General features: G+C 42.5%; 1 protein-coding gene across 3 annotated transcripts in view; it reads left to right on the top strand.

Moving 5' to 3' along the window:
• LOC139764294 (uncharacterized) overlaps window positions 1–13,988 on the top strand; it is a 99,207-nt gene that overhangs the window by 17,986 nt on the left and 67,233 nt on the right. For all 3 annotated transcript variants that reach the window (XR_011716342.1, XR_011716341.1, XM_071690781.1), the window contains exon 4: window positions 9,780–10,009. Coding sequence is in view for 1 of the 3 variants with exons in the window: in XM_071690781.1 (XP_071546882.1) it covers window positions 9,780–10,009 (230 nt within the window). In the remaining 2 variants the exon portion in view is untranslated. The remainder of the gene's footprint in view (window positions 1–9,779; window positions 10,010–13,988) is intronic.

Genomic DNA, 13,988 nt, shown 5'->3' with positions numbered 1-13,988 from the left:
CTTGTCAAAACACCATGTATGAAAACTATCACTCCAGTAACACAACTATAAACATTTACTTCCCCTTTAAAAAGTTCTGGGGAAGTCTGTCTCGATACACTGTGGGAAACTCTACCACCTGGCGAGGTTTGTGTTGCAATGGTTCCCGATTCACAAACGTAGTAGCATCACTGGTGGGCCAAGGTAGTTCCGTTTGCGAAGAGGCGCTCAAAGCTGATCTGTCCGTGTTTGTTCTGTTGCTTTTTCATGCTTGGCGTACATCAGGGTCACCTCGTCTCTGTCATCTCAGTGTTACGTGTAGTGGGTCTGTTCCTAGGAAATCTACACGAACGCCTTCTAAAAGTTTAAGATATCGTATCACATGAGTCAGTATATCCTAAGCTCGAGGTGGTGTGCAAAGTGAGAGGGTTATGGAAAATGATTTGGTAAACAGAGAAGAAGTAGTAAAAGCTTTGCGGAAGATGAAAGCCGGTAAGGCAGCCGGTTTGGATGGTATTGCAGTGGAATTTATAAAAAAAGGGGGTGACTGTATTATTGACTGGTTGGTAAGGTTATTTAATGTATGTATGATTCATGGTGAGGTGCCTGAGGATTGGCGGAATGCTTGCATAGTGCCATTGTACAAAGGCAAAGGGGACAAAGGTGAGTGCTCAAATTACAGAGGTATAAGTTTGTTGAGTATTCCTGGTAAATTATATGGGAGGGTATTGATTGAGAGGGTGAAGGCATGTACAGAGCATCAGATTGGGGAAGAGCAGCGTGGTTTCAGAATTGGTAGAGGATGTGTGGATCAGGTGTTTGCTTTGAAGAATGTATGTGAGAAATACTTGGAAAAGCAATGGATTTGTATGTAGCATTTATGGATCTGGAGAAGGCATATGATAGAGTTGATACAGATGCTCTGTGGAAGGTATTGAGAATATATGGTGTGGGAAGCAAGTTGTTAAAAGCAGTGAAAAGTTTTTATCGAGGATGTAAGACATGTGTACGTGTAGGAAGAGAGGAAAGTGATTGGTTCTCAGTGAATGTAGGTTTGTGGCAGGGGTGTGTGATGTCTCCATGGTTGTTTAATTTGTTTATGGATGGGATTGTTAGGGAGGTGAATGCAAGAATTTCGGAAAGAGGGGCAAGTATGCAATCTGTTGTGGATGAGAGAGCATGGGAAGTGAGTCAGTTGTTGTTCGCTAATGATACAGCGCTGGTGGCTGATTCATGAGAGAAACTGCAGAAGCTGGTGACTGAGTTGGTAAAGTGTGTGAAAGAAGAAAGCTGAGAGTAAATGTGAATAAGAGCAAGATTATTAGGTACATTAGGGTTGAGGGTCAAGTCGATTGGGAGGTATGTTTGAATGGAGAAAAACTGGAGGAAGTGAAATGTTTTAGATATCTGGGAGTGGATCTGGCAGTAGATGGAACCATGGAAGTGGAAGTGAATCATAGGGTGGGGGAGGGAATGAAAATTTTGGGAGCCTTGAAGAATGTGTGGAAGTCGAGAATATTATCTCGGAAAGCAAAAATGGGTATGTTTGAAGGAATAATGGTTCCAACAATGTTGTATGGTTGCGAGGCGGGGGCTATGGATAGAGTTGTGCGCAGGAGGGTGGATGTGCTGGAAATGAGATGTTTGAGGACAATATGTGATGAGAGGTGGTTTGATCGAGTAAGTAATAATAGGGTAAGATAGATGTGTGATAATAAAAAGAGTGTGGTTGAGAGAGCAGAAGAGGGTGTTTTGAAATGGTTTGGTCACATGGAGAGAATGAGTGAGGAAAGATTGACAAAGAGGATATATGTGTCGGAGGTTGAGGGAACGAGGAGAAGTGGGAGACCAAATTGGAGGTGGAAGATGGAGTGAAAAAGATTTTGAGTGATCGGGGCCTGAACATGCAGGAGGGTGAAAGGCGTGCTAGGAATAGAGTGCATTGGAACAATGTGGTATATCGGGGTCAACATGCTGTCAATGGATTGAACCAGGGCATGAGAAGCATCTAGGGTAAACCATGGAAAGCTGTGTACGTATGTATATTTGCGTGTGTGGACGTATGTATATACATGTGTATGGGGGTGGGTTGGGCCATTTCTTTCGTCTGTTTCCTTGCGCTACCTCGCAAACGCGGGAGACAGTGACAAAGCAAAAAATGTATTTAGGGAATCGGTGATGGATTGCGCAAAAGATGCTTGTGGCATGAGAAGAGTGGGAGGTGGGTTGATTAGAAAGGGTAGTGAGTGGTGGGATGAAGAAGTAAGAGTATTAGTGAAAGAGAAGAGAGAGGCATTTGGACGATTTTTGCAGGGAAAAAATGCAATTGAGTGGGAGATGTATAAAAGAAAGAGACAGGAGGTCAAGAGAAAGGTGCAAGAGGTGAAAAAAAGGGCAAATGAGAGTTGGGGTGAGAGAGTATCATTAAATTTTAGGGAGAATAAAAAGATGTTCTGGAAGGAGGTAAATAAAGTGCGTAAGACAAGGGAGCAAATGGGAACTTCAGTGAAGGGTGCAAATGGGGAGGTGATAACAAGTAGTGGTGATGTGAGAAGGAGATGGAGTGAGTATTTTGAAGGTTTGTTGAATGTGTTTGATGATAGAGTGGCAGATATAGGGTGTTTTGGTCGAGTTGGTGTGCAAAGTGAGAGGGTTAGGGAAAATGATTTGGTAAACAGAGAAGAGGTAGTAAAAGCTTTGCGGAAGATGAAAGCCGGCAAGGCAGCAGGTTTGGATGGTATTGCAGTGGAATTTATTAAATAAGAGGGTGACTGTATTGTTGACTGGTTGATAAGGTTATTTAATGTATGTATGACTCATGGTGAGGTGCCTGAGGATTGGCGGAATGCGTGCATAGTGCCATTGTACAAAGGCAAAGGGGATAAGAGTGAGTGCTCAAATTACAGAGGTATAAGTTTGTTGAGTATTCCTGGTAAATTATATGGGAGGGTATTGATTGAGAGGGTGAAGGCATGTACAGAGCATCAGATTGGGGAAGAGCAGTGTGGTTTCAGAAGTGGTAGAGGATGTGTGGATCAGGTGTTTGCTTTGAAGAATGTATGTGAGAAATACTTAGAAAAGCAAATGGATTTGTATGTAGCATTTATGGATCTGGAGAAGGCATATGATAGAGTTGATAGAGATGCTCTGTGGAAGGTATTAAGAATATATGGTGTGGGAGGAAAGTTGTTAGAAGCAGTGAAAAGTTTTTATCGAGGATGTAAGGCATGTGTACGTGTAGGAAGAGAGGAAAGTGATTGGTTCTCAGTGAATGTGGGTTCGCGGCAGGGGTGTGTGATGTCTCCATGGTTGTTTAATTTGTTTATGGATGGGGTTGTTAGGGAGGTGAATGCAAGAGTTTTGGAAAGAGGGGCAAGTATGAAGTCTGTTGGGGATGAGAGAGCTTGGGAAGTGAGTCAGTTGTTGTTCGCTGATGATACAGCGCTGGTGGCTGATTCATGTGAGAAACTGCAGAAGCTGGTGACTGAGTTTGGTAAAGTGTGTGAAAGAAGAAAGTTAAGAGTAAACATGAATAAGAGCAAGGTTATAAGGTACAGTAGGGTTGAGGGTCAAGTCAATTGGGAGGTGAGTTTGAATGGAGAAAAACTGGAGGAAGTGAAGTGTTTTAGATATCTGGGAGTGGATCTGGCAGCGGATGGAACCATGGAAGCGGAATTGGATCATAGGGTGGGGGAGGGGGTGAAAATTCTAGGAGCCTTGAAGAATGTGTGGAAGTCGAGAGCATTATCTCGGAGAGCAGGGGTGGGTGTGTTTGAAGGAATAGTGGTTCCAACTATGTTGTATGGTTGCGAGGCGTGGGCTATGGATAGAGAGGTGCGCAGGAGGATGGATGTGCTGGAAATGAGATGTTTGAGGACAGTGTGTGGTGTGGGGTGGTTTGATCAAGTAGGTGACGTGAGGGTGGGGGGGATGTGTGGAAATAAAAAGAGCGTGGTTGGGAGAGCAGAAGAGGGTGTTTTGAGGTGGTTTGGGCGCATGGAGAGAGTGAGTGAGGAAAGATTGACCAAGAGGATATATGTGTCGGAGGTGGACGGAGCGAGGAGAGGAGGGAGACCAAATTGGAGGTGGAAAGATGGAGTGAAAAAGATTTTGTGTGATCGGGGCCTGAACATGCAGGAGGGTGAGGGGAGGGCAAGGAATAGAGTGAATTGGAGCGATGTGGTATACCGGGGTTGACGTGCTGTCAGTGGATTGAATCAGGGCATGTGAAGCGTCTGGGGTAAACCATGGAAAGCTGTGTAGGTATGTATATTTGCGTGTGTGGACGTATGTATATACATGTGTATGGGGGTGGGTTGGGCCATTTCTTTCGTCTGTTTCCTTGCGCTACCTCACAAACGCGGGAGACAGCGACAAAGCAAAAAAAAAATATATATATATATATATATATATACATGAGAGGCAAGTGTTTTGGGAGCAGCTGAGTGATTGTGTTTGTAGTTTTGATGCACGAGACCGGGTTATACTGATGGGTGATTTGAATGCAAAGGTAAGTAATGTGGCAATTGAGGGAATAATTGGTGTACACAGGTGTTCAGTATTGTAAATGGAAATGGTGAAGAGCTTGTAGATTTATGTGCTGAAAAATTGCTGGTGATTGGGAATACCAGGTTTAAAAAGAGAGATATACATAAGTGTACATATGTAAGCAGGAGAGATGGCCAGAGAGCATTATTGGATTACGTGTTAATTGATAGGCGCGTGAAAGAGAGACTTTTGGATGTTAATGTGCTGAGAGGAGGTGCAACTTGAGGGATGTCTGATCATTATCTTGTGGAGGCAAAGGTGAAGATTTGTAGAGGTTTTCAGAAAAGAAGAGAGAATGTTGGGGTGAAGAGACTGGTGAGTGTAAGTGAGCTTGGGAAGGAGACGTGTGAGGAAGTACCAGGAGAGACTGAGTACAGAATGGAAAAAGGTTAGAACAAAGGACGTAATGGGAGTTGGGGAGGAATGGGATGTATTAAGGGAAGCAGCGATGGCTTGCGCAAAAGATGCTTGTGGCATGAGAAGCGTAGGAGGTGGGCAGATCAGAAAGTGTAGTGAGTGGTGGGATGAAGAAGTAATATTATTAGTGAAAAAGAAGAGAGAGGTATTTGTTCGATTTTTGCAGGGAAATAATGCAAATGAGTGAGAGATGTATAAAAGAAAGAGGCAGGAGGTCAAGAGAAAGGTGCAAGAGGTGAAAAAGAGGGCAAATGAGAGTTGGGGTGAGAGTATCATTAAATTTTAGGGAGAATAAAAAGATGTTTTGGTAGGAGGTAAATAAAGTGCGTAAGACAAGGGAACAAATGAAAACATCAGTGAAGGGAGCTAATGGGGAGCTGATAACAAGTAGTGGTGATGTGAGAAGGAGATGGAGTGAGTATTTTAAGGGTTTGTTGAATGTGTTAGATGATAGAGTGACAGATATAGGGTGTATTGGTCGAGGTGGTGTGCGAAGTGAGAGGGTTAGGGAGAATGATTTGATAAACAGCGAAGAGATAGTGAAAGCTTTGTGGAAGATGAAAGCTGGCAAGGCAGCGGGTTTGGATGGTATTGCAGTGGAATTTATTAAAAAAGGGGGTAACTGTGTTGTTGACTGGTTGGTAAGGATATTTGATGTATGTATGGCTCATGGTGAAGTGCCTGAGGATTGGAGGAATGCATGCATAGTGCCATTGTACAAAGGCAAAATGGATAAAGGTGAGTGTTCAAATTACAGAGGTATAAGTTTGTTGAGTATTCCTGGGAAATTATATGGGAGGGTATTGATTGAGAGGGTGAAAGCTTGTACAGAGCATCAGATTGGGGAAGAGCAGTGTGGTTTCAGAAGTGGTAGAGGATGTGTGGATCAGGTGTTTGCATTGAAGAATGTATGTGAGAAATACTTAGAAAAACAAATGGATTGGTACGTAGCATTTATGGATCTGGAGAAGGCATATGATAGAGTTGATAGAGATGCTCTGTGGAAGGTATTAAGAATATATGGTGTGGGAGGCAAGTCGAGGATGTAAGGCATGTGTACGAGTAGGAAGAGAGGAAAGTGATTGGTTCCCAGTGAATGTCGGTTTGCGGCAGGGGTGCGTGTTGTCTCCATGGTTGTTTAATTTGTTTATGAATGGGGTTGTTAGGGAGGTGAATGCAAGAGTTTTGGAAAGAGGGGCAAGTATGCAGTCTGTTGTGGATGAGAGGGCTTGGGAAATGAGTCAGTTGTTGTTCGCTGATGATACAGCGCTGGTGGCTGATTCATGTGAGAAACTGCAGAAGCTGGTAACTGAGTTTGGTAAAGCATGTGAAAGAAGGAAGCCGAGAGTAATTGTGAATAAGAGCAATGTTATTAGGTACAGTAGGGTTGAGGGACAAGTCAATTGGGAGGTAAATTTGAATGGAGAAAAACTGGAGGAAGCGAAGTGTTTTAGGTATTTGGGAGTGGATTTGGTAGCGGTTGGAACCAGGGAAGCATAAGTGAGTCACAGGGTGGGGGAGGGGGTGAAAGTTCTGGGAGCATTGAAAAATGTGTGGAAGTTGAGAACATTATCTCGGAAAGCAGAAATGTGTATGTTTGAAGGATTAGTGGTTCCAACAATGTTGTATGGTTGCAAGGCATGGGCTATAGATAGGGTTGTGTGGAGGAGTGTGGATGTGTTGGAAATGAGATGTTTGAGGGCAATATGTGGTGTGAGGTGTTTTGATCGAGTAAGTAGTGAAAGGGTAAGAGAGATGTGTGGTAATGAGAAGAGTGTGGTTGAGAGAGCAGAAGAGGGTGTATTGAAATGGTTTGGTCACATAGAGAGAATGAGTGAGGAAAGATTGACAAAGAGGATATATGTGTCAAAGGTGGAGGGAACAAGGATAAGTTAAGAGACCAAATTGGAGGTGGGTGGAGTGTAAAAGATTTTGAGCGATCGAGGCCTGAACATGCAGGAGGGTGAAAGGCGTGCAAGGAATAGAGTGAACTGGAACGATTTGGTATACCGGGGTCGACATGCTGTCAGTGGATTGAACCAGGGAATGTGAAGCGTCTGGGGTAAACCATAGAAAAGTTTTATTGGGCCTGGATGTGGAAAGGGAGCTCTGGTTTCAGTGCATTATACATGACAGCTAGAGAATGAGTGTGAACGAATGTGGCATTTGTTGTCTTCCCTAGCGCTATCTCGCGCGCATGCGGGGGGAGGGGATTGTCATTACTTGTGTGGCGGGGTGTTGATGGGAATGAATAAAGGCAGCAAGTATGACTTATGTACATGTGTATATATGTATATGTGTGTGTATGTATATATATGTATACGTTGAAATGTATAGGTATTGTATATGTGCATGTGTGGACATGTATGTATATACATGTGTACGTGGGTGGGTTGGGCCATTCTTTCGTCTGTTTCCTTGCGCTTCCTCACTAACGAGGGAGACAGCAACAAAGTATAATAAAAGAATAAATCATCATATATACATATACTTATGCATACACTGACATATACATGTATATACATACATAGACACAGACATATACATATATATACATATGAACATCTTCATACTTGCTTGCCTTCATTCATTCCTGGCGCTACCTCGCCCCACATGAAGCAGCATTGCCACCCCCTGCTTCACTGAGGTAGTGTCAGAAAAACAGACAAAAAAGGCTATATTCATTCACACTCAGTCTCTAGTTGTCATGTGTAATGCACCGAAACCACAGCTCCCCATCTGCGTCCAGGCCCCACTGACCTTTCCACGGTTTACCCCAGATGTTTCACATGCCCTGGTTCAGTCTGTTGACAGCACATCGACCCTGGTATACCACATCATTCCAATTCACCCTATTCCTTGCATGCCTGTCACCCTCCTGTATGTTCAGGCCCCAATCACTCAAAATCTTTTTCACTCCATCCTTCCACTCCAATTTGATTTCCCACTTCTACTTGTTCCCTCCACCTCTGACACATATATCTTCTTTGTCAACCTTTCCTCACTCATTCTCTCCATGTGTCCAAACCATTTCAACACACCCTCCTCTGCTCTCTCAACCACACTCTTTTTATTTCCATACAATCTCTTACCCTTTCATTACTTAATCAAACCACCCCACACAACATATTGTCCTCACACATTTCATTTCCAACACATCCACCCTCCTCTGTACAACCCTATCCATAGCCCATGCCTCATAACCGTATAATATTGTTGGAACTACTATTCCTTTAAACGTACCCATTTTTGCCCTCTGAAATAACATTCTCTCCTTCCAAACATTCTTCATCACTCCCAAAGCGTTAACGCCACTTCCACCTCCATGGTTCCATTCACTGCTAAGTCTGCTCCCAGATATCTAAAACACTTCACTTCCTCCAATTTTTCTCCATTCAAACTTACATCCCAATTTACTTGTCCCTCAACCCTACTGAACCTAATAACCTTGCTTGTATTCACATTTACTCTCAACTTTCCCCTTTCACATATTTTTCCAAACTCAGTCACCAACTTCTGCAGTTTCTCACTAGAATCATCCACCAGCGCTGTATCATCACCGAACAACAACGGACTCACTTCCCAGGCTCTCATCAGCAACAGACTGCATCCCCACCCTTTTCTCTAACACTCTTGCATGTACCTCCCTAACCACCCCACCCATCCCTGCCACAGACCGACCTTCACTGGGAAACAATCACTCTCCCCTCTTCCTACTCACACACATATCTTACATCCTTGATAAATCTTTTCTCTGCTCCTAGCAGCTTGCCTCCCACACCATATACTCTTAAGACCTTCCACAAAGTATCTTTATCAACCCTATCATATGCCTTTACCAAATCAATGAATATTGCATACAAAACTGTCTGTTTTTCTAAGTATTTCTCACACACATTCTTCAAAGCAAACACCTGATCCACACATCCTCTACCACTTCTGAAACCACACTGCTCTTCCCTAGTCTGATGCTCTGTACATTTCTTCACCTTCTCGATCAATACCCTCCCATATAATTTCCCAGAAATACTCAACAAACTTATGCCTCTGTAGTTTGAACACTCATCTTTATCCCCTTTGCCTTTGTACAATGGCACAATGCATGCATTCCGCCAATCCTTAGGCACTTCACCATGATCCATACATACATTAGATATCCTTACCAACCAGTCAACACAGTCATCCCCTTTCTTAATAAATGCAACCACAATATCATCTAAACCTACCTCCTTGCTGACTTTCATCTTCCGCAAAGCTTTCACTATCTCTTCTCTCTTAACCAAATCATTCTCCCTGCCCTCTTAACCAAGCCATTTTCCCTGACCTTCTCGCTTCACAGAGTTTTTATCAATATAAACCAACCCCAGGGGTGGAAGAACAGCTGGATTAAGTTTGTACTGACTGACGCAGCCAGATTCAAACATATGCGCTCGATTCTGCGTCACAGTTAGGAATACTAACCACTACATCACATATGTATGCTACAGATTAGCAGGATGGGACCAGTAGGGGAGCATGCTAATGGGCTCTTTCCATTTTGATTATCTGCAGGGATCTTGAGAGGCTTTAGGATTTTTCTTTTGGCTAATTGGAGTTGCAGGTAACTTTTAGTATTTTGTTATACTTACGATTATGTGCATTTTGGATGTCATTTTACTCTTGATGATACTCTAACATACCAGTGATTATACCAAGGAACTTTTCATTATTTTGAAAGGTTCTTTCTGTTTTTAGTGCAGAGTTTTATCCTTTGTGATAAGAGAATACTTATAGACACATCAAAAATGACTTTAAAACACTTAATCCTTTGAACTCCCTTTTTTTATTATATTCAGGTATTGATAGCAGCATTCTGTCAGGAAAACAGAGCCAAGATACAAGTAATGTATGCCAATCAAAAAAGCGCAAGTCTAATTCGGGGAATACTAATACCTTAACCTATGCGGCTAAGAAGAAACAACAAGAGGCAGTGGTAATTCTTGACTATACAAAGAAAAGAGGATTAGGTAAGAAAGTCGAACCCAAAGATGAGAACATCGACCAGCCACATGAAGACTCCTCTCAGGTAAGGGAATTATTCATGATAAATACAGCCAGAAGCACTATAGAAAGAATATCAGTGTAAGTGTTACTTTGTCAGAATATTAGATACTTAGAAATGTTAGAATAGATCATAGTTATGGTTACCTATTAGAAATGTTTGATTAGTATTTTATACTGAAGTATTAAGATATTATTGACCTCCTTAATATAGACTTAAGACTATACTACACTTAGACTGTGTAATTATTTGTTCCAGTTTGCCCATTCTAGAAAAGATAGGTTTTCTCCTATATATCTATTGGCATTTATTGTATTATTTTTCAGTATCGTATGTGTAAATGAAATCAAATATTGATTGTATACGAGCCCCTCTGTTTCATTTTGTGCTCATGATGAGTTGGCTTAGGAAGTTCTCTAACTGTTCTAAAATGTGTTGGCCATCTTGCCTCTCTCTCTCCATTAGTTTCCTATTGATTTTCCAGTGGTTGAAATCCTCCCTAAGTAGAATTTATCCCCCCAAAGAAGAGATTCTCCCACTGTCTCATACACCATCCTGATTTTGCCCCCATTACAGGTTGAGTATCACTTACAGTTTAAACACAGAATCCGTTTATGTTTCATATACTCCTTATACTCAGCCTGAGGGTAATTCATACAATATTTTTGATAATTTTGCACATGAAATAAAGTTTGTGTAACACTGAACCATCAGAAAGCTAAGGTGTCACAACCTCAGCCACCCATGTGGACAGTCTATGGTTGTTTGGCATCACCTTCATTGCTTCTGATAAGCAAGTATTTTTGTACACTTTTCATTTTTATTATATTTGATCGCCATCTCCTGCATCAGCAAGGTAGTGTAAGGAAACAGACAAGGAATGGCCAAACCCACCCACATACACGTATATATACATAAACTCCCATACACGCACATATACATAAATATATATTTCAAAGTGTATATACATATACATACACATAGATACACATGTACATATTCATACTTGCTGCCTTCATCCATTCCTGTCACCACCTCGCCACACATGAAATAGCATCCCCCCACCTCCAGCGAAGTAGCACCTAGGAAAAGACAAAAACGTCCACATTCGCTCACACTCAGTCTCTAGCTGTCGTGTGTAATGCACCGAAACCACAGCTCCCTTTCCACATCCCGGCCCTGCAGACCTTCCCATAGTATACCCCAGATGCTTCACATGCCCTGGTTCAATCCATTGACAACATGTCGACCCCAGTATATCACATCATTCCAATTCACCCTGTTCCTTGCACGCCTTTCACCCTCCTGTATGTTCAGGCCCCGATCGCTCAAAATCTTTTTCACTCCAGTCTTCCACTGCCAATTTGGTCTCCCACTTCTTGTTCCCTCCATCTCTGACACATATATCCTCTTTGTCAGTCTTTCCTCACTCGTTCTCTCCATATGACCAAACCATTTCAACACACCCACTTCTGCTGTCTCAACCACACTCTTTTTATTACCACACATCTCTCTTGCCCATTCATTACTTACTCGATCAAACCACCTCGCACCACATATTGTCCTCAAACATTTCATTTTCAATACACCCACCCTCCTGCACAACCCTATCTATAGCCCATGCCTCGCAACCATATAACATTGTTGGGACCACTATTCCTTCAGACATACCCATTTTTGCTTTCCGAGATAATATTCTCACCTTCAACACATTCTTCAACGCTCCCAGAACCTTCGCCCCCTCCCCCACTCTGTGACTTATTTCCACTTTCAAGGTTCAATCCGCTCCTAAGTCCACTCCCAGATATCTAAAACACTTCACTTCCTCCAGTTTTTCTCCATTCAAACTTAACTCCCAATTAACTTGTCCCTCAACCCTACTGAACCTAATAACCTTGCTCTTATCCACATTTAGTCTCAGCTTTTTTCTTTCACACACTACCAAACTCAGTCACCAACTTCTGCAGTTTCTCACCCGAATCAGCCACCAGCACTGTATCATCAGCAAACAACAACTGACTCACCTCCCAAGCCCTCTTATCCACAACAGACTGCTTACTTGCCTATCTCTCCAAAATTCTTACATTCATCTCTCTAACCACCCCATCCATAAACAAATTAAACAACCATGGAGACATCACACACCCCTGCTGCAAACCTACCTTCACTGGGAACCAGTCACTCTCCTCTCATACACTTATTCACACATAGGTAGTTAACAGTAAAAAAAAAATTTGAAATACCATTGATAGTCATTTATTATTATACTTAATCACTGCTTCCTGCTTCAGTGAGATAGTGCAAGGAAACAGACGAAGAATGGCCCAACCACTCATATACACTTATGTATACATAAATGCCCATATACGCACATATACATACATATACATATCAGCGTATACATACACGGACATATACATATATACACATGTACATATTCATACTTGCTACCACCATCCATTCCCGTCGCTACCCCGCCACACAGGAAATAGCAACCCCCCCCCGCGCCAGGAAAAGACATAAAGGGCACATTCTTTCACACTCAGTCTCTGGCTGTCATGTGTAATACAGTAAAACTACAGCTCCCTCTCCACATCCAGGCCCCACAGACCTTTCCATGCTTTACCCCAGACACTTCACATGCCCTGGTTCAGTCCATTGACAGCATGTCGACCCCGGTATACCACATCACTCCATTTCACTCTATTCCTTGCACGCCTTTCACCCTCCTTTATGATCATGCCCCAATTGCTCAAAATCTTTTTCACTCCATCCTTCTACTTCCAATTTGGTCTCCCACTTCTCCTTGTTCCCTCTACCTCTGACGCATATATCCTCTTTGTCAGTCCTTCCTCACTCATTCTCTCCATGCGTCCAAATCATTTCAACACACCCTCTTCTCTCTCAACCACATTTTTATTAATATCACACATCTCTCTTACCCTTTCATTACTTACTCGATCAAACCACCTCACACCACATAATCTCCTCAAAAATATCATTTCCAACACATCCACCCTCCTCTGTACAACCCCATCTATAGCCCATGCCTCACAACCATCTGCTGCAAAGTCCACTCCCAGATATCTAAAACACTTCACTTCCTCCAGTTTTTCTCCATTCAAACTTACCTCCCAGTTGATTGTCCCTCAACCCTACTGAACCTAATAACCTTGCTCTTATTTACATTTACTCTAAACTTTCTCCTTTCACACACTTTATAAAACTCAGTTACCGACCTCTGCAGTTTCTCACCCGAATCAGCCACCAGCGCTGTATTATCAACAAACAACAACTGAATCACTTCCCAGGCCCTGTCATCCACAACAGACTGCATACTTGCCCCTCTCCAAAACTCTTGCATTCACCTCCCTAACCACTTCCATCTTCCGCAAAGCTTTCACTACCTCTTCTCTGTTTACCAAACCATTCTCCCTGACCCTCTTACTTCAAACACCACCCAGACCAAAACACCTTATATCTGCCACTCTATCATCAAACACATCCAGCAAACTTTCAAAATACTCACTCCATCTCCTTCTCACTTCATCACTACTTGTTATTACCTCCACACTTACCCCCTTCACCAATGTTCCCATTTGTTCTCTTGTCTTATGCACATTATTTACCTCCTTCCAAAACCTTTTTTTATTATACATAATTCCTGCTTCCCGCATCCATGAGGTAGCACAAGGAAACAGACAAAGAATGTCCCAACTCCTCATGTACACATATATATACATAAATGTCCATACACACACATGCATGTACATATACATTTCACTGTATACATGATATACATACACAGACATATACATACATACACATGTACATATTCATACTTGCTGCCTTCACCCAATGTCGTTTCCACCCCGCCACATAAGAAATACCATCCCCTTCCCCCTCCTCCAGTAAGGTAATGCCAGGAAAAGACAAAAAAGGCTACATTTGTTCACACTCATTCTCTAGTTGTCATGTGTAATGCACTGAAACCACAGCTCCC

Source organism: Panulirus ornatus, chromosome 49 (genome assembly GCF_036320965.1).
Source record: "Panulirus ornatus isolate Po-2019 chromosome 49, ASM3632096v1, whole genome shotgun sequence".
In the NCBI taxonomy this organism is placed as follows: Eukaryota; Metazoa; Arthropoda; class Malacostraca; order Decapoda; family Palinuridae; genus Panulirus; species Panulirus ornatus.
Note: the sequence above shows the minus strand (reverse complement) of the source record. Positions and strands in the feature narration are given on the sequence as shown.